Genomic DNA, 24,947 nt, shown 5'->3' on the forward strand with positions numbered 1-24,947 from the left:
AGGGAAGGACAGTGGGGTGATGGGTTGGGGTATTGGGAGGTAGAGGGGTGGAAGGGAAGGACAGTGGGGTGACGGGTTGGGGGTATTGGGAGGTAGTGGGGTGGAAGGGAAGGACAGTGGGGTGACGGGTTGGGGGTATTGGGAGGTAGTGGGGTGGAAGGGAAGGACAGTGGGGTGACGGGTTGGGGGTATTGGGAGGTAGAGGGGTGGAAGGGAAGGACAGTGGGGTGATGGGTTGGGGTATTGGGAGGTAGAGGGTGGAAGGGAAGGACAGTGGGGTGGCAGGCAAGGTGGTTACATACAGGGATGGGGGGGATGGGAGGCAATGAGGTGTATTGAAGTTCCATACATGGGAAGAGGGGAGAATGGGATGACAGGGATGAGAGTTATTGGGGGGGGGGGGGGGGGTGGCAAGTAATGGAAGGGATACGAGCTGGATGACAAGCATAGGGGGTGGCAGACAATGAAAGGTATTGGGGGTACAGACAAGGGAGGAGGGGCTGTAATATTTTACATAGGAGTATCAGAGATGAGGAGAAGGGAGGGAAAAGGTCTCTTCCTGCCCTTCTCCAAGATGGCGGCGGCGGTCCCGGCTGCGGTCACCACGGTGACAGAGGCCTGTATCCAGGGAAGTGACGCAGCCGCCAGAAGCGGAAGTGGCGGTGCGGACAGCTGTGTTTCCGGCTTGGTTGGGTTTGGTCCGGGGAGTGAGCGGAGCGGACGGAGGACCCCCCCATCACCATGGCGGTGTCCGAGGCCCAGCTCAAGAAGATGCTGACCAAGGTGAGAGAGACACGCCCACCGCCGGGTCACCTGACAGCCCCCTCTCACCCCAAATCTCCTTCACTGGACTCCAGTCTGTGATACCCATCATCTGTCACCTTGTGCCCTTCCCTCATCACCCCACTGCTCCCTCCTTATATCTTCCTTCATTCCCCTCCCCCACATATCACCCCATTATATCATCTGTCACCCCTTCTACTGCCCCCTACCCCATCACTGCTCTCTTCTATCACCCCACTGCCCCCTCCCATCACCCCCATTACACCCCATGACTGTCACTCCAATATATCATCTGTCACCCCCTGTCATTCCAGTATACACCCTGTCATCTTTCACCCAGTATCATGTCCTATCATCCGTCACCTTACTATCACCCCGTCACTCCATTATATGTCCTATCATCTGTCACCCTACTATCCCCCCCCGTCACTCCATTATATGTCCTATCATCTGTCACTCTACTATCACCCCGTCACTCCATTATATGTCCTATCATCTGTCACCCTACTATCCCCCTCGTTACTCCATTATATGTCCTATCATCTGTCACCCTACTATCCCCCCCTCCCACCCCATTATATGTCCTATCATCTGTCACCCTACTATCCCCCTCGTCACTCCATTATATGTCCTATCATCTGTCACCCTTCTATCCCCCCTCCCACCCCATTATATGTCCTATCATCTGTCACCCTACTACCCCCCGTCACTTCATTATATGTCCTATCATCTGTCACCCTACCCCCACCCCGTCACTTCATTATATGTCCTATCATCTGTCACCCTACTATCCCCCCCCCCGTCACTTCATTATATGTCCTATCATCTGTCACCCTACTATCCCCGTCACTCCATTATATGTCCTATCATCTGTCACCCTACTATCCCCGTCACTCCATTATATGTCCTATCATCTGTCACCCTACTATCCCCCTCGTTACTCCATTATATGTCCTATCATCTGTCACCCTACTGTCCCCCCCTCCCACCCCATTATATGTCCTATCATCTGTCACCCTACCCCCACCCCGTCACTCCATTATATGTCCTATCATCTGTCACCCTTCTATCCCCCCTCCCACCCCATTATATGTCCTATCATCTGTCACCCTTCTATCCCCCCGTCACTCCATTATATGTCCTATCATTTGTCACCCTACTATTCCCCCCCCCGTCACTTCATTATATGTCCTATCATCTGTCACCCTACTATTCCCCCCCCCCCCCGTCTCTCCATTATATGTCCTATCATCTGTCACTCTACTATCCCCCCGTCACTCCATTATATGTCCTATCATCTGTCACCCTACTATCCCCCTCGTTACTCCATTATATGTCCTATCATCTGTCACCCTACTATCCCCCTCGTTACTCCATTATATGTCCTATCATCTGTCACCCTACTATCCCCCTCCCACCCCATTATATGTCCTATCATCTGTCACCCTACTATCCCCCCTCCCACCCCATTATATGTCCTATCATCTGTCACCCTACTATCCCCCCTCCCACCCCATTATATGTCCTATCATCTGTCACCCTACTATCCCCCCGTCACTCCATTATATGTCCTACTATCCCCCCCCTCTCACCCCATTATATGTCCTATCATCTGTCACCCTACTCCCCCCCCCTGTCACTCCATTATATGTCCTATCATCTGTCACCCTACTACCCCCATCACTCCATTATATGTCCCTATCATCTGTCACCCTATTACCCCCCGTCACTTCATTATATGTCCTATCATCTGTCACCCTACTACCCCCCGTCACTCCATTATATGTCCTATCATCTGTCACCCTACTACCCCCCGTCACTCCATTATATGTCCTATCATCTGTCACCCTACTCCCCCCCCCCCCGTCACTCCATTATATGTCCTATCATTTGTCACCCTACTCCCCCCCCCCCGTCACTCCATTATATGTCCTATCATTTGTCACCCTACTCCCCCCCCGTCACTCCATTATATGTCCTATCATTTGTCACCCTACTCCCCCCCCCCCGTCACTCCATTATATGTCCTATCATTTGTCACCCTACTCCCCCCCCGTCACTCCATTATATGTCCTATCATCTGTCACCCTACTCCCCCCCCCCCCCCCGTCACTTCATTATATGTCCTATCATCTGTCACCCTACTATCCCCCCGTCACTCCATTATATGTCCTATCATCTGTCACCCTACCCCCACCCCGTCACTTCATTATATGTCCTATCATCTGTCACCCTACTATCCCCCCGTCACTCCATTATATGTCCTATCATCTGTCACCCTACTATCCCCCCTCCCACCCCATTATATGTCCTATCATCTGTCACCCTACTACCCCCCCCGTCACTCCATTATATGTCCTATCATCTGTCACCCTACTCCCCCCCCCGTCACTTCATTATATGTCCTATCATCTGTCACCCTACTATCCCCCCGTCACTCCATTATATTTCCTATCATCTGTCACCCTACTATCCCCCCTCCCACCCCATTATATGTCCTATCATCTGTCACCCTACTATCACCCCGTCACTCCATTATACAGTGAGGGGAAAAGGTATTTGATCTCCTGCTGATTTTGTACATTTGCCCCTCTGACACAGAAATGATCAGTTTATTATTTTATTGGTCGGTTTATTATACAGCGAGAGACGGAATAACAACACAAATATCCAGAAAATCTCATTTCAGAAAAGTTATACATTTGATTTGCATTTTAATGAGTGAAATAAGTATTTGACCCCTTCACAAAACATGACTCGGTCCTCGGGGGAGGAACCCTTGTTGGTGATCACAGAGGTCAGACGTTTGGTGGAGTTGGCCTCCAGGTTCGCACATCTCAGGAGGGATTTTGTCCTCTTTGCAGATCCTCTCCAAGTCTTTAAGGTTTCATGACTGACGTTTGGTAACTGGAACCTTCAGCTCCCTCCACATATTTTCTATGGGATTAAGGTCTGGATACTGGCTAGGCCATTCCAGGACCTTAATGTGCTTCTTCCTGAACCACTCCTTTGTTGCCTTGGCTGTGTGTTTTGGTCATTGTCATGCTGGAATACACATCCATGACCCATCTTCAGTGCCCTGGCTGAGGGAAGGAGGTTCTCACCCAAGATTTGGCGGTACACAGCCCCGTCCATCGTCCCTTTGATGCAGTGACGTTGTCCTGTCCCCTTACCAGAAAAACAGCCCCAAAGCATGTTTCCCCCTCCATGTATGACGGTGGGGGATGGTGTTCTTGGGGTCACAGGCAGAATTCCTCCTCCAAACACGCCGGGTTGAGTTGATGCCAAGCTCAGTTTTGGTCTCCTCTGACCACAACACTTTCCCCCAGTTCTCCTCTGAATCATTCAGATGTTCATTAGCAAACTTCATACAGAGCTGTACATGTGATTTCTTCAGCAGGGGGACCTTGCAGGCGCTGCAGGATTTCAGTCCTTCACAGTGTAGTGTGTTACCAATTGTTTTCTTGGTGACTATGGTCCCAGCTGCCTTGAGATCATTGAGAAGATTCTCCCGTGTAGTTCTGGGCTGATTCCTCACCGTTCTCATGATCATTGAAACTCCACGAGGTGAGATCTTCCATGGAGCCCCAAACCGAGGGAGATTGACCGTTATTTTGTGTTTCTTCCATTTGGGAATAATCGCACCAACTGTTGTCACCCTCTCACCAAGCTGCTTGGCGATGGTCTTGTAGCCCATTCCAGCCTTGTGTAGGTCTACAATCTTGTCCCCGACATCCTTGGACAGCTCTTTGGTCTTGGCCATGGTGGAGAGATTGGAATCTGATTGCTTCTGTGGACAGGTGTCTTTCATACAGGTAACAAGCTGAGATTAGGAGCACTCCCTTTAAGAGAGAGTGCTCCTAATCTCAGCTCGTTACCTGTATAGAAGACACCTGGAAGCCACAAATCTTGCTGATTGATAAGGGGATCAAATACTTATTTCACTTATTAAAATGCAAATCAATTTATAACTTTTCTGAAATGCGTTTTTCTGGATATTTTTGTTATTCTGTCTCTCATTGTTAAAATGAACAGACCATTAAAATGATAGACGGAACGTTTCTTGGTCAGTGGGGCAAACGTACAAAATCAGCAGCCGATCAAATACTTTTTCCCCCTCACTGTATATATAGACATGATTCTACTTCTCCCGGTAGGGGGTGCGTCACGTCTGCTGTGATTAGTCACAGCAGAAGCCAATCGGCGGCTGCCAGCCAATGGATGACCTCCGGCACCCGCTGATCAGTGAGGAGACAGACTAGACAGAGCTCTGTATATGTAAACCAGGCAGAGCTCCGTCCTGTCGGTGGGGGATGTGCTGGATTTTGTTTCCCTGCAAGGGGATCAAATACTTTTTCCCCTCGCTGTATGTCCCCCTCATCTGTCTCCCTGACTATCACCCCAGTATATGCCCCATCATCTGTCGCCCCGTCTTCTCCTGTTCTCTCTTTTCTTCTTTTAGTCTCTCCTTCACTTTTTCCCCTTTCCCTCTTCTATTATCACCCCTCCCCGCCCCCGCCCGTTACTACTCCCTCCACCTTCTGTCGCCCCTCTATCCCTCTTACTGTTATTACACTCTATGGCCCATCATCTGTCACTTTCCCACCTACTTCCCTCTACTGGTCTGTCCTCTTCTGTCACCCATCACCCCCATCTGTCTACTGTTCCTATCCTCATTTCATTGTTCTAGGTTTTTTTTTTTTTCTCTTTCTGCTGTCTTGGAACGGGACGTGCAGACAGGCTTTGGGTCTCTGCCAGTCTATAGGACTGGGCAGAGACATGCAGTGTGGCTGTGCATTTCTATGACACCCCCCACACCCTTCACCTGCACACAGACATATGCCACGTGTGTCTGTCAGGCCCTGTAGACAGACTAAGGCCCCTTTCACACATGCGGACATTATGTCCGTATTTCATCTATCCGTTTGTGTATGAAATACGGACATACATTCATCCCTATGGGATAGCGGGTGTCTGCGGATGAACATCCGCAGACACCCGCTATCGTCCGCCTCCGCTACTGTCCGATTCTGCAGACGGAGGAAATCCTATTTTTCTATCCGTCTGCAGAGCGGATCGGATGAACACGGACAGACGGTCCGTGCTCATCCGATCCCCATAGAGGAGAATGGAGAGCTGACAGGGCGGTCCCTGCACAGTGTGCGGAGATCGCCCTATCCGCCGCCGGCTCAGCGGGGACAACGGAGCGATCCCCGATGAGCGAGCGGATCATCACGGGGTGGATCATTACTGATCTGCCCCGTGTGAAAGGGCCAAAGACCTGTGCTAGGGGAAAATGCCACAGATCCCTGCCTGGCCCCATGAATCCGTGTCGTGCCTGCACAAGCCCCGGGATCTCATACTGAATACAGGGCCTACGTCCTGCTCGCCGCACGGGGGCCTACGTCATGCTTGTCAAGGTGAAGAGTCGATAGGTGAAACCATACAAAAGTCAGAAAAGAAAAACAAAGAAAAGGTATTTATTGTTAAAGTGAGGGATGCACAGATACCGGTATGGACGCCAATACCGAGTTCATGAGTACTCGAGATAGTGCTCCCAGTACCCGAAACCGATACTTTGCAGTGCAATTTGTGTCTATACAAAATGAATGGGTGTACATGAACTTTAATGGCATCCCAGTCTTGGTCCGTAGGGTTCAATATTGAGTTGGCCCGCCCTTTGCAGCTATGACAGCTTCAACTCTTCTGGGAAGGCCGTCCACAAGGTTTAGGAGTGTGTCTATGGGAATGTTTCCCCATTCTTCCAGAAGAGCATTTGTGAGGTCAGGCACTGATGTTGGACGAGAAGGCCTGGCCCGCAGTCTCCGCTCTAATTCACCCCAAAGGTGTTCTATCAGGTTGAGAGCAGCACTCTGCAGGTCAGTCAAGTTCCTCCACCCCAAACTCCCTCATCCATGTCTTTATGGGCCTTGCTTTGTGCACTGGTCCAAATAATTTGGTGGAGAGGGGGGATTATGGTGTGGGGGTTTGTGTTTCAGCGGTTGGGCTTGGCCCCTTAGTTCCAGTGTAACTTAGTTCAGTTAACTCCGGCTCTGTGACTGGCCAGAGCCACGTGACGTCACTGCCACGCATGCGCACGGGAGCCGCAAGTTACGGCAAACACTGAGGGAAGAAAAGGTACGGAGGTCCAATTTCTTCACAGCGCATCTGCCAATTACATCATCGGTGCACTACAAGTGAAACATCTCCCTAAACGGCGCACGTTTAGACTTAGAGATATTTCCACCAGTCAGGAGGGAGAGTTTACAACCACTTGAAGGCGTCAGCATACCAAGATATTTTGGACAATTTCATGCCCCCAACTCTGTGGGAACAGTTTGGGGACGGCCCCTTCCTGTTCCAACATGACTGAGCACCAGTGCACAAAGCAAAGTCCATAAAGACATGGATGAGCGAGTTTGGGGTGGAGGAACTTGACTGGCCTGCACAGAATCCTGACCTCAACCCGACAGAACACATTTGGGATGAATTAGAGCAGCTCAATGTGACTTATGGATGCATAGAGCAGGGCACAGGAGCAAGCATGCGGCAGTGCCCCCATAGCAAGCCGCTTGCTATTGGGGGCACTGGTCAAGGGGGAGGAGCCAGGAGAGCCAGCATGGGACCCTGGAAGAGGAGGATCGGGGCTGCTCTGTGCAAAATCATTACACATTCATTAGAGCAAGTAAGTAAGACCTGTTTGTTTAAACCTTTAACCTTTTTGCGCTGACAGAACACAAATATGTGCGTTCTCAGTGGGTGGGCCTTGGTACTGAGCAGCTGTATATTTGCGTACTGAACTGTATACAAACTTGTGCCAAGAGCGCCCGCCTTGCACGCTCCCAACTCCTAACCACTCCCAATCGCTTCTTGTGATTGGGAGCTTTCCGATCATGTGACTGACAATCACAGCAGTCGCATGACCACAAACCCCGCCCCGCGTCCCAGCATCAGAAACGCCTTAAAGGGCCGAAAGGCGCTGGCATTAAGGGGTTAATGCCACCTTAAATTAAAAACCAAAAATTGCAGCTTACTAATCATTACATGTAGTGGCGCCATTAGTTTTCTTTTTCTCAAGTCATCTTCCAGGACGGCACACCTGAGAGATGAGAGGCTCCTCCCTACAGGAAACACAATCAATCGACAGCTGTTTTAAGTCCCCACCCTTCCCCTTGATCCTCAGTTTTTGATTGTGTTTCTCCCTACACAGCGAAACTGTTTGTTTTTTTCCAAATGACCCGAAGCCTGGGGCTGGTGGTCTCCCCCTGGGAGCCGGACCACAAGCCTGGGAAGCCTCTGGGTCTGGTAGGATATTCTTGTCCTTCCTGGGGGGTTCCCCTATCTTTTCCTCAGGGCGGGCAGCAGAAATTGGAAGAGCCCCCCTGAGAGCTGAAGGACCCTGGGTACAGTGGTGTACCCAGAACTTCAGGGGCCATTATCCTGTCTCCCCCTCCTTACCTGTACAGGTGGCTGTTCAGACGGGGGTGCTGGCCATCGGTTCTTTCCAGGGGGCTTGTCCCCGACTCCTGGGTCCCCGGTAGCTCGCGTGGGCTGCCGGAGAGGGCGTGGCAACAAGCACCCGCGTCATTTTCAAACTTCGGGAAAATGGCAGCGGCGTTCTTACCCAGGAGGGAAGGCTGAGAGTCAGTAGGAGCAGGCGCCCACATCCTCCTTTCTCTAGAGCGAGGAGGCACCAGTTTACTACGGTGGATGTCTGCCTTAACCACCTCAGATATGAAGATGGGAATGAGGAATGGAAGGCATTGCCCCCCCCCATGTATATAGACTGACTGGTACAGTGCAGGACACAGCCTAACCTGGCACCTCCCTATGGGGACAGCAGTTGGGGGGGGGGGGGGAGCACTTTGGCGGCTATCCTCCTTGCGTGTGGACCATAAGGATGGAAAAGCAAGCCCGCTGGCTGTGGCAAAAAGAGGAAGACGACAACGGTGAGTACTTTACTTTCCTTTTGCCGTGGGAATTTAGCTGCAAAATCCCCAATTCCAGCCAGAGGGTTTCTAGGCATTTGAGATCTCACCTGGGGTCTGGATTCAAATAGCCCTTAAGCTTCTGCTAAAAACACCAGCTGCAGCCCCTCTTACATCAGAGAAGCTGTATGGTGGACAGGTGGTGCAGAGGAACGAGTGTGCCTAAACCACCTCAGATGAGAAAGAGGTAGGTAGGCCATTGCTCCCCCTTCCCCGTGTATAATATACTGACTAGTGCAGTGCAGAACCTGGGGTCGGGATACAAATAGCGCAGACGCCACTGCTAAAACCACCAGCCACAGCTCCCTCTTACAGCAGAGACACTGTGGTTATCGCAGCAGTAGGTTGCCAGCCTCTCCCTACATGCCCAGTTGTGGTACATTTAGTAGGGATGAATATAGCGTACAGAGGGGACCTGGTAGATACAAAGTTACTTACAGGCCAGGTATACCACTGAACAGGTTATTAATTGGGCAGTGGTTGGTGGATTCAGAAGCTCCCCTGGTCAGCAGGTGCACTAGGTTACCGGCCCTATTAGCCCAGCTGCTAGGAATCTGAAGTTGCTTCACAATGTTTAAAAGCTGACCTAACATTCAAGGATGGGCAGAGACCAAGCTACTGTGTGGCACAGTAGGGGTTCCCTTGTCACAGATCCTCCTTTTGGAGGTTGCCTGCTATAGTTAACTTTCATAAGCTCCAACCTCCCACTCCACCTTTACACTGTGTTTATATTATAGTGTAGGAGGTAAGAAGAAACTTTTTTTATTGGTTTGGGCTACAATCCACTCAGTGGCAGATCTAAAGGCGATTCACCATAGATCGCTCCCTACATCCTTTTAATTGAGGATTTTCTGTGCAAACCTATGCAAGAGCTACATAATTGATTGTTTGAAGCCTGCAAATAGCTATTTACCTCCCAGGCTAAACTGGTAACCACCTCTTCTAGAGAGGTCTTAAATTAGTCTCTAGGGCTGGGCTCATTAAGACTTTAGTTGCTAATCAGCACCACCTGGATATGTGCTGGCTAGCGTTTGCTCAGTCTATGGAGGTAAGGTAGGACAACAACTACTACTAATAGTAGGGTGTCCAACCATTTTAGGATCTGTTCCTTCTCTGGTGGTGAAGGTTTAGTATCTACAGCCCAGGCTATGCCTATGAAATAAATTGCCTGTTGGTTATTTCATAAAGGGATAGACCATGACTCCTCATTGGCTGCACACCAGTAGACCTCAGTAGTGAAGGTTTGTCCTTGCTGGGATGTTTTTGTGGCACAGCAGAAATACACATTGAGATTTGTGACATCTCTGCTTAATAAGGGCTATATTGCTGTACATCAGAAGTGCACTGCACTGAAGCTTGTTTTCTGTCCTTTATATACTAAAGGTACTGCTTTGTTTGGCTACAGATCAGAAAAATACAACAGTGAAGGTGGTCTGTACTTTCTGGTTTTGTGTTGCACAGCAGAAATGCACATCGTTGAGTCAGGTGACATCTCTGCTCATAATGGTTATATTGCTGCACATCAGACATACACAAGATTGAGGTCTGTCTGTGGGGCTTTGTGTCCTGTTTTACTGCCTTGTTGGTTACTTATCAGAAAGGCAGCAGTGAAGTCTGATGGTCCTGATTTGCGTGGCGCTGTGCTGATTCAGACAGTGCTATTAACAGCAATGGCTGCCGAGTTTAAACATGCGATTTGACATGTTGAGTCGCATGACAAATCATTTCAATATGGATGTGCTATCTCTATTCATAGTGTTTTATTGTTGCACATCAGATTTATACAGCATTAAGGTCTGTGAGGTTTTGTGTCCTGTATTACTGCCTTATCAGAAAGGCAGCAGTGAAAATTGATGGTTCGAATTTGTTGGGCTACATAGTAGAAATACAAATTGAACCCCTGCCAGGTGTAGTACATATACTGCCTTTGGTAATCCATGTAGCACCACAAAGTGGTGTTGTGCTGATTTTAGCCATGCGATTTGACATGTTGAGTCGCAAGGCCAAATCGCTTCAATATGGATGTGCTATCTCTATTCAGAATTGTTATATTGTTGCACATCAGACATATACAAGATTGAAGGTTGTCTGTCCTTTATGTCTTGCATATACTGCCTTATTGGCTGCATATCAGAAAGGACACAGCAGTGAAGGTTGCTTGTCTTTTTCTGATTTTGTTTTTGCTGCTCAGCTGAGAGACACATTGAGGATGGTGGCCTCTCTGCTCAGTATTGGTATATTACTACACATCAGACATACACAAAGATTGAATGTTTGTGTCCTGTATGTCCTATATTTACTGCCTTATCGTTTGTATATCAGGCACAGCAGTGAGCAGTGTTTCTCATGGATCTACCTTTCTGCATCTTAGGGATACACAGCAGGGGTTTGTTGGCTGCAATCCTCCAGGGAGTCACAGCATTGGGGACCCCTTACTTGTTCGACCTGAAAATTGCTATTTGTTTTTTTGTTTTTCCCTGCGACCTGTGTAATCTTGAGGTCTGTGGATCCAGGAATCAGGGACTGCTGGTGTCGCACAGACACAAATGGTACCCATTGGAAGCCATAGTATATGACTTCTCATGCGTCTTGCAGTCCCAAGTCGCAGGTTGGGTCGCACGGGTGTGGGAACCCTAAACTTATCTGTCCCTTCTGATTGAGGTTTTGCTACACAGCAGGAATACTCATCATGACGTTATTGTTTTATTTTGCAGCAGACCAGAAAGATTGCAGCTGTAAAGGTTGTCTGTCTTTTTCCTCAGTTTTTGCTTTTATGTTGTTGCACAGCAGAAATACTCAAGATTGAAGCATGTTGGTGCTTTCTGTTTCAGAAAAACACAATGCTGCAGGTTGCTTGTGTCCTTTCTCAGTGTTGGTTCTATCTGAACTACACTACAGAAGTGCATGACAGAAAGGAATGTCTTGTGTTCCATATTTTTTCCCTGTGGCATAGCAGAAATGCACAACACGGGAGTTGGTGTTCATATTAATCTTATAACTGTGGTGGTTTGTCAGAAATACACAACATAGAAGTTTGGGTCTTTCTGTCTTTATAGCCTTGTTTTGCTGTACATGGGTAAAGCACAACAGTAAAGGGGGTTCCTGTCCTTTCCGTATTTATATATCAGTTATGACCTAGCTAGCTGCACTAAAGAAATACGCAGCATTTAGGGTTTGCTTGAGTCTCAATGTTTTTACGTCTTGGCAGCACATCAGAAAACCAGACTATGAGGACTGTTTGTCAACATTGAGGTTCAGATTTGGGTCTCTTCCCATATTTGATATATTGGTTTAGATAGTCACACTCAGGCACACAACATTGTTGTCTATGCTTGTGTCCTTTCTGTCTAAATCTATTGTGCCGTGCCCACAATCTATGATCATTTTATTTGTGATATTAATAATGCATGTATCACCTTTTGTATTTCAGCCTTCTTTTCCATGGAGGGGCCAGGAGTTCGGGCTGCAGCTGCCACATGTCAGAAAACCTTGACCACTTGCATTCAGGGATGCCAGAACCATTTCCTAGGGTTGAAGCCCTGTAGGGTTATGGGACACTGGAGGAAGGGGATAATGAATCCCCCTTTTAGTAAGAACTTGGAGAGCTCTGTTCAGAGGAGTATTAGGGCCTGAGGATGAAGTATAAAGATGTATACCCGATCGAATAGGTTTCGGCTTGGTGCATGGCCTTCATTTTGCCCTTTTAGCAAAACTAGACATAGCAATATGGGTAGTCTACTCCTGCTAGGGACTTTAATCTCCTGAAGAAGGCTCTCAGGCGTAAGTAAGGACATAGATTGGGCGTGCCTTAAACCCAGGGTTCAAGCTTCTGTTAATCTATTTCCCTTAAGTAGGCTTCCCTTTAGTCTTTTGCTGACATAAAGATAAAAAGGAAGCAGTTTTATTTCCCTCAACAGGATAGTGTTAAGACAGGCCCTCTTATTGATTAATGTAGTGTCCTTGTCTTACACAGGTCTCTTATTTATCTTTTTAGTGGTTCTAAGTAGCACCTACAGGCATAATAGGCCATGGTTGTTAGATGTGTGAGATAGGCAACATTGCTAACCTACAAGTTTAACATGTTTTCTGATTCCATTTTTAAGAGCCCATTTCACCTAGATACTGCATCTGAAGCGGAAAAGGCAGGAACATCTGTGGAGCAGACCTGCAGATCAGCCGCATGATCCAGCTAAGATGCCTCCATCAAGCATATGAGCGTATGGAGTGGAGGTAAAGCTCACTGCAGAGCCAATGTTCGCCAAGAGGGTTTTGCAGTGGCCCCACCCTAAGGTAGGCCTGAGGTACTTGTTTATCCTCTCAGGTGTGCCGTCCTGGAAGATGACTTGAGAAAAGTACCAGTTACTTACCGGTAACTGTCTTTCTGGGAAATCTTCCAGGACGGCAGGCCTACTTCCCGCCCGTTGGAGGAGGGAAAATTCTAGAACACTAGAAGGTGAGTACCTATGAGGAATGATTTCCCTTGTGAACCTGGTTCAGGAGTTACTTCTCTACAAACTGAGGATCAAGGGGAAGGGTGGGGACTTAAAACAGCTGTCGATTGATTGTGTTTCCTGTAGGGAGGAGCCTCTCATCTCTCAGGTGTGCCGTCCTGGAAGATTTCCCAGAAAGACAGTTACCGGTAAGTAACTGGTACTTTTTAGGCTTTCCTCCATCTGTTGTCACCTGGTGATCTGGCCAGTAGCGCACTTTCTGTATTAGAGTGCCCCCCCCCCCCCCACACTGGAGGACTGAGCACAGGAGCCACATCAGTATTGTCAGTCGGGGTGGGGTTAGTGTTAAATGTATTAGCAGAATTAAATACACTAACAAGCTGAAGCCAAACTCCAGCTCACACTTTATAACCAGGTACAGCAAACTTTTTCTTCTTTTGGGGTAAAAGTTTAAGATGCCCCCCCCCCCCCCCGCTGAGACCACCCCCTGTGGGGCATCGATAGTTTCAAGAAACTATTAGATAAGCAGCTGAACAACCGCAAAATTCAGGGATATACAATGTAATATTGACATATAATCGCACACATAGCATGGACTTGTATCTTTTTTCAACCTCACCTACTATGTAACTATGAGTGAGTAAATAAAAGCTGATCAGTGTAAGCACCAATGCCAGTGGTAAATGGGTTTTGTCCTTGTAACTGCAAGCAAGCTTTTCTATTGAAAAGCAACAGATTTACTGTTTGGATCACCAGATGAAAATAGAAGGAAAAAGGAAAAAAACGAATGCAGACATCACATTTAAGAAATTGGTAAGCTGCACTATATAAGAAATGTTTTGCTTTTGGGTTTAATGGTTACGTTTCCACGTAGAAGTGGTGATTGCTGAGTGTGGAGTGTGCTCGGGGGAGGGGTGAGGTGCTGTCATTGTCATGTGTTGCAGGGAAGTCTCATGCTGGAATCCGGATGGCTCAGCTCCTGAGTCATGGTGAGGTCATCATAAGCCGAGAACACGGGAGGAGCCCATGAGTCTGCTTAGGGAAGTGATAATACCGGCAGCACATCAATGGCTGGTTATTCCGGAGGACATTTGTCAGGATGTGTTTGTTATCCAGTGCTGGGCACCTAAGACTCAGCAGCCTCGGAGAACTACTAAGCACAGCATGCCCTGACTGCCATTGCCCCCCCGGGGGGGGGGGGTACTGAGCAGCCAGGTGTGTGTTGTCGTCTTATAGAAGATGTGTCACTGGTTAGTAAACGCTTCCCTCCGGCATGACATCATGACGTCCTGGACTTGGCGTGGAGATAACTGGGTGATGGGCGCAGCTACAGTCATCATCCACACATCCTTCTTTTTTTTTTTTTTTTTCAGCCTCGATTCCCTGCAGTGTAAAAGCCATCCTAGTAGCTGATTAGCTGCTGGATTGCTTTTACAGGCAGAAAGGGTATTTTGCCCATCATCTATAAAATATAGCACCACATCCCTTACAAAGTATTTAAGACATTTTAAAGAAGGTGTATGGGATTTTTAAGGTGCCAAATTAGAACAAAATCATTTTATAAAGATAAAAATGTATTCAGACAGTAGAAGCAGACATGCAAAGAGTAAATCTTGATACTACAGTACTAATACGTGTGCTGACTGATTTCATCTCTACATGTTTCGCCTTGATAATTGGCTTCTTCAGGAGATATAATTGGTATCGGCACAATAAGCACTAGGAGCACTGCATACTAGCCTATTATGAAATACTTGCCTTAGAACGAAGTGCCCATTTAAATCCTCATTTTTAACCACTTGGCGCCCTCTCACAGTCATATGATGGCTGGGCGGTGCAACGCTTCTTGTTCTGGGTGGACATCATTGACGGCTTCCCAGAACGACTGCTCTGGGGGGGTGCGGCGATCGTGGCTGCGCCGTGTTGATAGGACATGGTGTGACACTGATCTGTGTAAAGAGCTGCGGCTCTTTTACCATGTGATCGGCAGCGTCCATGCAAACATGGAAGTGCCGGTAATCGGCGCTCCTCGCCTTACACTGACAAAGTGTGAGGAGAGGAGCGCCGATCAGCGGCATCTCCTCACTGACGACAACAAAACATGTAATCAGGGCACTGATCATCAGTGCCCTGATTACAATTAAGTGCCCACCACTACCAGCAATCAGTGCCAACAATTACCGCCAATCAGTGCCCACAAGTGCCAGCAATCAGTGGCCATTAGTGATGCCAGTCAGTGCTGCCCATCATTGCCGCCTATCCGTGCTGCCTATCTGTGCCCACTAGTGCCGCCTATCTGTGCATATCAGTGCCCATAAGTGCGGTGTATTCGTGCCTCCTCATCAGCGCCCATCAGTGAAGGAGAAAAATGTACTTATTTACTAAATTTACTGACAGAAACTAAGAAAAACGTATTTTTTTCAAAATTTTGGTCTGTTTTTTTTTTTTTTTTGGGGGGAAAAAAATAAACTCCAGGAGTGATTAAAGAGGGATTCCACCTACAAAAAAATATTAAAAGCCAGCAGCTATAAATATTACAGCAGCTGTCCAGCGATGTCAGCAGCCGAGGCCAATCTTTAGCTCGGCTGCTGCCGCCGCCATTCTAGGTGAGGGAATCGGGAAGTGAAGCTTTGCGGCTTCACTTCCTGGTTCCCTACTGAACATGCACGAGTCGCGCAGTGCACTAGGAATGGTTCGCGCTGTCTCTGGGACCCGTGTGTGTCCCAGCAGACAGCGCAGCGGGACAGGAAACAGCATAGACTCCCATGGGAGTCTATGCCCAGAAGTGGGTGCAAATACCTGTCTTAGACAGGTATCTGCACCCCCCTCCCCCCTGAAAGGTGGCAACTGTGACACCGGAGGGAGGGAAGGGTTCCGATGAGCGGAAGTTCCACTTTAGGATTGAACCCCACTTTAAATACCACCAAAAGAAAGCTCTATTTGTGTGAATAAAATGATAACAATTTCACACGGTTACAGTGTAGCATGACTGCACAATTGTCGTTCAAAGTGTGACAGCTCTGAAAGCTGAAAAATGGCCTGGGCAGGAAGGGGGTGTAGGTGCCCAGTATTGAGGTGGTTAAAGAGCAACTGTCATCTCTGTCCCGTTGTTGACTCCCCGACAGTCCCATTCACTTTAATGGGACGGCTGGTGATTGGGCAGTGACACAACAAGGTGGGGGACGTGGCGGCAGCGGGTGAGTGGATGCCCGCTAACAGGCGCTGCCATGATGGATCTGAAATGACAGGTGCTCTTGAAATGTAAGGACTTATTCTTGCTGGTAGTTGGAATCTTTAATATTTTGCAAACAAAAGGAATATTTCCTATTTCGAATAATAAGCTGTCAGGTCAGTAAAACAGCGATATCAGAACCGATCCAATCATACAGTTTGTAGTGTACATAGATTTTTGCAAAACAATGGGATAAAGGCATATTCCTAAACTTTGTTTTATCTCATGGCCACTGTGAAGTAGTGTGAATGCATCAATGCAGTGCATGTTATCTCAGCTTGCATTCATTGAATGAGTTTACCAAAAATGCAAATATTGCAGAATATACAGCCTCATGCTACATAACGAAGCTCCATTCCATGCTGAATAAATGAAATCATTCAGGTTTCTTACATAGAAAACTTTCTTTACTCTAAAAGCATTTTATGAAAATAAATTTGATAAAAATCAAAAGAAAATCAGATTATTTAAAAAAAATAAAAAATAAAAAATAAAAAAATCATTGGTTTTCGTTTGTCGTTGAGTAAAAAAAAAAAAAAAGGTATCAGTGCAAACCCTAGTACCCATAACTTAGATTACCCAATTTAGTTTTTTTTTTTTATGTTGCTCAGAGAAACCCGGTCTTGGATCTGTTTTTAGACGTTCCATTATCTGGAATCATAATAACCCAGCTTGGGGTACGCAGATTATTTATATTATCCGGTGTACCCCAAGTTGGTTTATTATAATTCGGGGAGCATACTGCCCTGAGCATTAATACCACTCGGTGCACCATCCAGCCACAGCGGATTTCAGCCCCTCATAGAGTTTATCAGGCTGCCGGATGAAGCGCCTGTGCCTTCTACTCGCACCTAAACGCATCGATCTCCTGAACTGGACCCAAAACGCTGTTTGTACACCAGGTCTTAAGCCTCATACACACGATCGGATTTTCCGCCGGGAATTGTGTGATGGCAGACTGTTGGCCTAAAGTCCGACCGTTTGTACGCTCCATCAGACAATTGTCGGATTTTCCTCGGGCAAATGCTGGATGGCAGGTTTATAAATTTTCTGCGGACAAATGTCTGTTGTCAGATTTTCCGATCGTCTGTACACAAGTTCGTCAGACAAAAGTCCAGTGTACAAACACTCATGCTCAGAATCAGTTCTCACCAAACGCGACATTAGCAGAAGGCGCCCAAAGGGTGGCGCTAAAGAGCTGAAAAAAAAACATGTAGTACGTTCGTGTTTGTTGGTCAACAACTGTGTGGCGTTTGTATGCAAGACAAGATCCTGTCACACGCCCTTCGGACAAAAGTCTGACGTTTTGTCTGCGGAAAATCCGATCGTGCGTAAGAGGCTTTAGTCTCCCACCTTCGCTGTCTCCTTCTCCTTCTCTCTTCTATCACTCTCACATTCCTTATTTTCTGTTCTCTTCCCCGCTTTACCTTTTTCATTTGTCACTCTTCCTTCCTTTTTTTTTTCCTCTTGCACCCCCACCCCCCACGCCAGCCCCCCCGCATGGTGATGTATATGTATGGCCAAATAAAGTCCAATGCAGGTTTTTATTGGGCATAATTAATGCTTGTGTAATATCCGTAATCTAAAGATTCCATTTAGGAATTTTACAGTTGCAAGTTTTTTTCTGTTTAGCAATAAATTTTAATTATTGATACATTTTTTTATTTATTTTTTTCAGTACAAATACAGAGACTTATCAGTACGAGAAATCCTAAATGTCACCGGACTGTACAGAGATCTCAAACCAACGCTTGACTCTTATGGTACGTGCACTCACCTGATGGCCTTTTAAAGCATCCCTAACCGTGTTTAGCATGTTGCCTTTTTATATGTGCGGTGTAAAAGTTAAAGCGGTAGTAAAGCTAAACAACAAAAAAAAGTCTTCATGCAAGGTAAAGGCATAATGTGCTCGTATGCATCACATACTAGCACATTATGAAACAAAGCCCTCCAGCGGCGCGCTGTCACGGCTGTAGAGGCATCCATTTTCTCTTAGGCTGAAACGCGTCAACTGACTTAACCACTTCCCGACCAGCGCACGACGATGTACGTCGACAGAATGGCACGGGCAGGCATATTGGCGTACAGGTACGTCCAATATTCAATGCCGCCCTGCCATCGGGAGCGCGCCGCCGGCGGCACGCTCCCGCGCTGGTCGGGACCCCCGTGAGTCCGGTCGCGGGACCCGCGGACTCGATCGCCGCGGGCATACCCGCGATCGTCTCACGGAGCGGCCGAATGGAGAAGTGCCGTTGTAAACAACATTTCTCCATTCTGCCTAGCAACTAGTGACGCTGATCTCTGCTCCATGTGATTGGAGCAGAGATCAGTGTTCACTAAATGAAAGCCCAACCCCCCCACAGTTAGTAACACACACCCCTAGGAACACTTAACCCCTACACTGCCACCCACTGGTTAACCCTTTCACTGCCAGTGTCATTTACACAGGAATCACTGCATTTATATAGCAGTGATTACTGTATAAATGACAATGGTCCCAAAAATGTGTCAAAAATGTCCGATGGGTCCCCCACAATGTCGCAGTCACAATAAAAATCGCAGATCGCCGCCATTACTAGTAAAAAAAATAATAATAAAAAATTATTAATAAAAATGCTATAAAACTATCCCTATTTTGTAAACGCTATAACTTTTGCGCAAACCAATCAATAATCGCTTATTGCGATTTTTTTTACCAAAAATATGTAGAAGAATACGTATCGGCCTAAACTGAGGGCAAAAAATGTTTTTTTATATATTTTTGGGGGATATTTATTATAACAAAAAGTAAAAAATAATGCGTTTTTTTTCAAAATTGTCGCTCTATTTTTGTTTATAGCGCAAAAAATAAAAACCGCAGGGGTGATCAAATGCCACCAAAAGAAAGCTCTATTTGTGGGGAAAAAAAGGACGTCAATTTTGTTTGGGAGCCACGTCGCACGACCGCGCAATTGTCAGTTAAAGCGACGCAGTGCCGAATCGCAAAAAGTGGTCTGGTCTTTGACCAGCAAATTGGTCCGGTCTGAAAGTGGTTAATCTGCGTTGTGTTCACTGTGGCTATTCAATAAAATGAAGAAGTTTTAAGAGCAACGACCAGAGTGCGGATCGTTTTTTTTCGACTGCATCCATCTTCACCCGGTTTTCGTTCTGGGTTTGTGAGTTGCGGCCGCTTGACTGGCCAAGCTGCGGCACGGAGCTCTGAAGGAACGGTACGCGCATGTGCCGGTGTTCTGGCGTATAGAGTCCGGGCATCACATAGTGTCCACTCCGTACTGCGCATGCGCAGTACGGAGCAGACGAAGCTTCGGAAAATCTCCGAAGCTGAACGGCGCCTGCGCCGTGAGTGGAGGTGGTAGCCCCACCATCCAAGCGGACATAGGGTTGTGAATTTTAGAGGGCCCCTCGCGGGCGAGCTTCGCTCGCCACGCTTCGGGCTCGGCCTCGCTGCGCTCGGCTCTTTTTTATTCTAACTCTATGTCCACTTGGATAGTGGGGATAGAACCTGGACTCACGGTGCAGGCGCCGTTCATCCTCGGCAATTTTCGGAATCTGTGTTCCTGTGTACTGCGCATGCGCAGTACGCAGGGGACACTATCTGATGGAGGACGCTATTTGACAATACACCGGTGACACCACAGGCTACTGCTCACTAGAATATCTCTTATGCCGGGGATCTGCAATTAGTGGACCTTCAGCTGTTGCAAAACTACAAGTCCCTTCATGCCTCTGCCTTTGGGTGTCATGCTTGTGGCTGTCGGAGTCTTGCTATGCCTCATGGGACTCGTAGCTCTGCAAAAGCTGGAGGTCCGCTAATTGCATATCCCTGGTCTAAGCGGTGCACATTTAGGATTTTTTCCGACGGATTTTGGCCCAAACTTGTCTTGCATACACGCGGTCGCACAAAATTGTTGGAAAATCCGATCGTTCAGAACAAGGTGACATAAATCACGTACGACGGGACTATAAGTGGCCAATAGCTTTCGTCTCGTAATTCATTCTGAGCATGCGTGGCACTCTGTCCGTTGGAATTGTCTACACACAATCGGAATTTAAACGATCGGATTTTGTTGTTGGAAAATTTTAGGTCCAGCTCTCAAACTTTGTGTGTCAGAAATTCCGACAGAAAAAGTCCGGTGGAACCCACACACGATCGGATTTTCCGACAACAAGATCCGATCGCACATTTCCGCCGGAAAGTCCGACCGTGTGTACAGGGCATTAGTCTGCAAAAGACTTGAGACTGGGACGGAGGGTCACCTTCCAGCAGGACAACGACCCAAAACATACAGCCAGAGCTACAATGGAATGGTTTAGATCAAAGCATATTCATGTGTTAGAATGGCCCAGTCACAGTCCAGACCTAAATCCTATCGAGAATCTGTGACAAGACTTGGAAATTGCTGTTCACAGACGCTCTCCATCTAATCTGACAGAGCTTGAGATATTTTACAAAGAAGAATGGGCAAAAATGTCCCTCTCTAGATGTCCAAAGCCGGTAGAGACATCCCCAAAAAGACTTGCGGCTGCATTTGCAGTGAAAGGCGGTTCTACAAAATTTTGACTTCGGGGGGCGCCATACAAATGTACCCCCCCATACTTTTCACATATTTATTTGTAAAAAAAAATGTTGAAAACCATTTATTATTTTCCTTCCACTTCACAATTATGCGCCACTTTGTGTTGGTCTATCACATAAAATCCCAATAAAATACATTTATGTTTTTGGTTGTAACATGACAAAATGTGGAAAATTTCAAGGGGTATGAACACTTTGTCCTCATCTAATGGATGCCAGGATAGATTTTGCCTGACTTACACCTTTTGTTACAAAATAGCGAAAGCTGAAAAAGTTCAGGTAAAACTGTTGAAAATAACAATTCTCACATAAATAACAATGAAGCAGCATCTGCCTTTTAGAAACTGTCTGTATTAAACTTTTATTCACCATTCATGGCCAGGGGTGCATTATATGTCACTTTTTCATTGTGGTACCTGAAAGTCGGCCTAAAATGTAAGATTTTCTTTTTTAAACAGGAATGTCACAACAAAGCAAATCTGATGGGAATGGTATAAAATGACATTGGTGTGTAAGGTGATCTCCCCTGCCATAGTAGCAGATGTCGGCACACTGACCGAGGAGGGGGGGGGGGGGGGGGGGAAGGGACAAGCTGGGAAAACCTGTTCTATGAGAGAACAGAGCAGTCACTGTATCCTATTCCCTGACGCTGATCATTAGCGTACCCGGTGACACTCGGCTTCCTTGTGATTCCTCATTCAATTAGTTGTGTGTAAAATTCACGTATTGCTCCAGCACACTGGGAGGTTTGTCCTGTCCTATGATACAGTATATGGAGCTTTCATCATCTCATGGCCCTGTCTACACGTTGGCACATGGGAAGAAATGATCACAATTTAGTGAGAAGGCAGCCGGTGTCTTGCCGAAAAAAGTCCTCCGCCGGATAAGAACCCCCCCCCTGTACTGCGCAGGTGCAGCTCTTGCGACTACGGAGCCGCCAAAAGTCTCCGAAGATGAACAGCTGATCGTCATAATAAATATGCCGAGCAGCGAGTGGCGAGCGATGCGTGGCCGCGCCTGAAGCATGGCGAGCGACGAGTGGCCGTGCCCGAAGCTTGGCAAGGGAAGCGTGGCCGTCCCCGAAGCGTGGCGAGCGGAGCGTGGCCATCCCCGAAGCGTGGCGAGCGGAGCGTGGCCGTCCCCGAAGCGTGGCGAGCGGAGCGTGGCCGTCCCCGAAGCGTGGCGAGCGGAGCGTGGCCGTCCCCGAAGCGTGGCGAGCGGAGCGAGGCCGTGCCCCGAAGCGTGGCGAGCGGAGCGAGGCCGTGCCCCGAAGCGTGGCGAGCGGAGCGAGGCCGTGCCCAAAGCGTGGCGAGCGGAGCGAGGCCGTGCCCGAAGGGTGGCGAGCGGAGCGAGGCCGTCCCCGAAGGGTGGCGAGCGGAGCGAGGCCGTCCCCGAAGGGTGGCGAGCGGAGCGAGGCCGTCCCCGAAGGGTGGCGAGCGGAGCGAGGCCTACCCCGAAGGGTGGCGAGCGGAGCGAGGCCTACCCCGAAGGGTGGCGAGCGGAGCGAGGCCGTGCCCGAAGGGTGGCGAGCGGAGCGAGGCCGTGCCCGAAGCGTGGCGAGTACAGGGGGCTCATTATCCACCGGGGGCAACTTTCTCGGCAGAAAAAATCTTTATTACCAACATTGCTCAGCCCTGAAACACCTAAAATAAAAAGAAACATTGTTTCTTTTTGTACCTTTCTGTTTCTTCATCTGCAGATCAAAGGAATGAACAAATGTTCCTCTGTTTAAGCCCTTATAAACCCTTAATTTACTCTAATCAGCCTTAATTAACTCCCTATTCTCCTCCATTTAATTATTATTTCCTGATTTTTCTTTTTTTTTCTTTTGTTCACGTCTATTTTATAAACAATTAAAACTTTTTTTTGTTGGCTTTGTTAATGAATATTTTTACACATATATATTAACATATATTTACACATTTCACATTTCACATTGAAAAAGCGCTAAATTAAAAAAAAACAAAAAAACTGTGGTTTGTACCATTGCTGACAGCTGAAGTTAAAACAACAGTTGCGGTAGGTATCGGCAATTGTTATTGGCGAGTACTAAAAAAAAATCAGTATCGGTACTCGTACTCCTTGTACAGAAGACCTGTACATTCAGATGACTCCGTTTTAAAGGCAAAGGCTTACAGCAATTTGCAGTGTCGGTTACCTTTAAGATGCAGTTATTTGTAACGAGTCCTATTAAGGTGTCGGTGTCACCAATGTGGAGGTAAATGTTGGGGGATATTCTTGACGCTCATTAGAACTAAAGAAGTAACTTGGAGAAGCTATAAAACATCTTCAACATTACAGAACAAGTCCAGTTGAATGCGATTAACTTCTGCTGGATATACCATGTCCTGGATACATGGGAAGCTGAAAATGCAGAAAACTTTTTTATTTTTATCCTAAAGTAAAGCAGATCTTTCTTTAATTTATTTTTTTTGTCTTGCAGTGTTTAACGACGGCACCTCCAGAGAACTGCTGAGCCTCGCTGGGACCATTCCTGTCCCATACAAAGGTAAGTGCTGTGAATTTAAAGATCATGGCTATAGCACCGCACAAGAATGCCTCTGCTTAAAGTGGTTTTTAAACCCTTACATATGCCCAGTGACTGGCCTCAGGTGATACACAGAGCTGAAGCAAATCCTCCTACAGAAGCTGTACCTGTTTATCTGCAGTATTCTCCTCTCTACATCTGTTCAAAGTGCAGAATTTTTCACAGCTTGTCTGAGCTGTCAGAAAGTAGGGGGCAGAGAGCTAAACTTGCACACTGTAGAGCTCAGTGAAGAGAGCTGTGAGAGCTGATTGGAGGGAAGGGACTAGTGATCGACCGATTATCGGTGGCCAATATTCATTTTTTTTTTTTTTTTAAGTATCGGCACAAATGTACCGAAAATTACCAATATTGCTTTAAGGGGTTTTACCGGGGTAATGCATGCAGCTGCAGGCATCGCCCTGGTACTCTTCTTTAGAGTGGATAGTCGGCTTTATTGTATTAACAACCGATGCTGTTCAGCTGTTATTACAAGCAGTGGGAGGGGATGTCCTTCCCCCACCTCCCCCCTTCCGCCTCTCCCCTGGGTTCTCCCGTCCCGCCGGGAGCCCTGAGCAACCAGCCGGCACATCCGGCGGCTGGCCAAAGACCCGAACAAAGCCGATGCTTCATTCGGGTCTTGGATCTAGTAATATGGAAGCAATGTCATGGCGTCACTTCCTGGATTACTGGCATCTTAAAGAGGAAGTAAAGCCTCTTAAAAAAATAAATAAAATAAAAAAATACACCCTGCAAGGCAAAGGCATAATGAGCTAGTATGCATAGCATACTAGCTCATTATGAATTACTTACCTGAGATCGTTTGTTATATTCTGGAATTCGGCTTAAAGGGGCTGTAAAGCTTTGTGGTTTTTATATATTATATATATATATATATATTATATATATATATATATATAGTATATATATAATCTCTCTCTCTAAAGCCTGAAGGTTATTGAATGCATGAAGGTAAAAAAACTTCAGTGTGGATAAAAAGTTGCAATGACCGCCATTTTATTCCCTGCTAAAAAAAATATATATATATTATAAAATTGGGGGGTTCTGAGTTATTTTCTAGCTAAAAAATTATGATTTTTACATGTAGGAGAGGAGTGCCAGAATAGGCCCGGTATTAAAGTGGTTAATTGTTGTGATTTGGACCTGACATATTACAGGAAGATTAGGCATTCCCTGAAGTTGCTCAAAATGACACGCCAAAGACGCCTGGCAAAGTCTCACGACTTTAAGGTTGCGGCGTTGTAAAGCGAGCCTTACACAGAGCTGTCTTTTTTTTTTTTTGCAGAGGGAATACCGTATTTATTGGCGTATAACACGCGCCGGCATATAACACTCACCCCAAGTTTAGGAGGGAAATTTAAGGAAAAAAAAC

The 24,947-nt window shown here is 47.1% G+C and overlaps 1 protein-coding gene across 1 annotated transcript in view; it reads left to right on the plus strand.

The window, feature by feature from the left end:
• The first annotated feature begins 642 nt into the window (after positions 1–642).
• Positions 643–24,947, plus strand: part of TSG101 (tumor susceptibility 101) — a 53,595-nt gene continuing 29,290 nt past the window's right edge. Inside the window, exons 1-3 of the mRNA XM_077453532.1 lie at positions 643–783; positions 18,133–18,217; positions 23,474–23,539. Coding sequence (XP_077309658.1) covers positions 742–783; positions 18,133–18,217; positions 23,474–23,539 — 193 coding nt within the window. The 5' untranslated portion in view covers positions 643–741. The remainder of the gene's footprint in view (positions 784–18,132; positions 18,218–23,473; positions 23,540–24,947) is intronic.

This window comes from Lithobates pipiens, unplaced genomic scaffold (assembly GCF_037356315.1).
Source record: "Lithobates pipiens isolate NorthernLeopardFrog02 unplaced genomic scaffold, aLitPip1_a1.2 Scaffold_24, whole genome shotgun sequence".
NCBI classification, from domain to species: domain Eukaryota; kingdom Metazoa; phylum Chordata; class Amphibia; order Anura; family Ranidae; genus Lithobates; species Lithobates pipiens.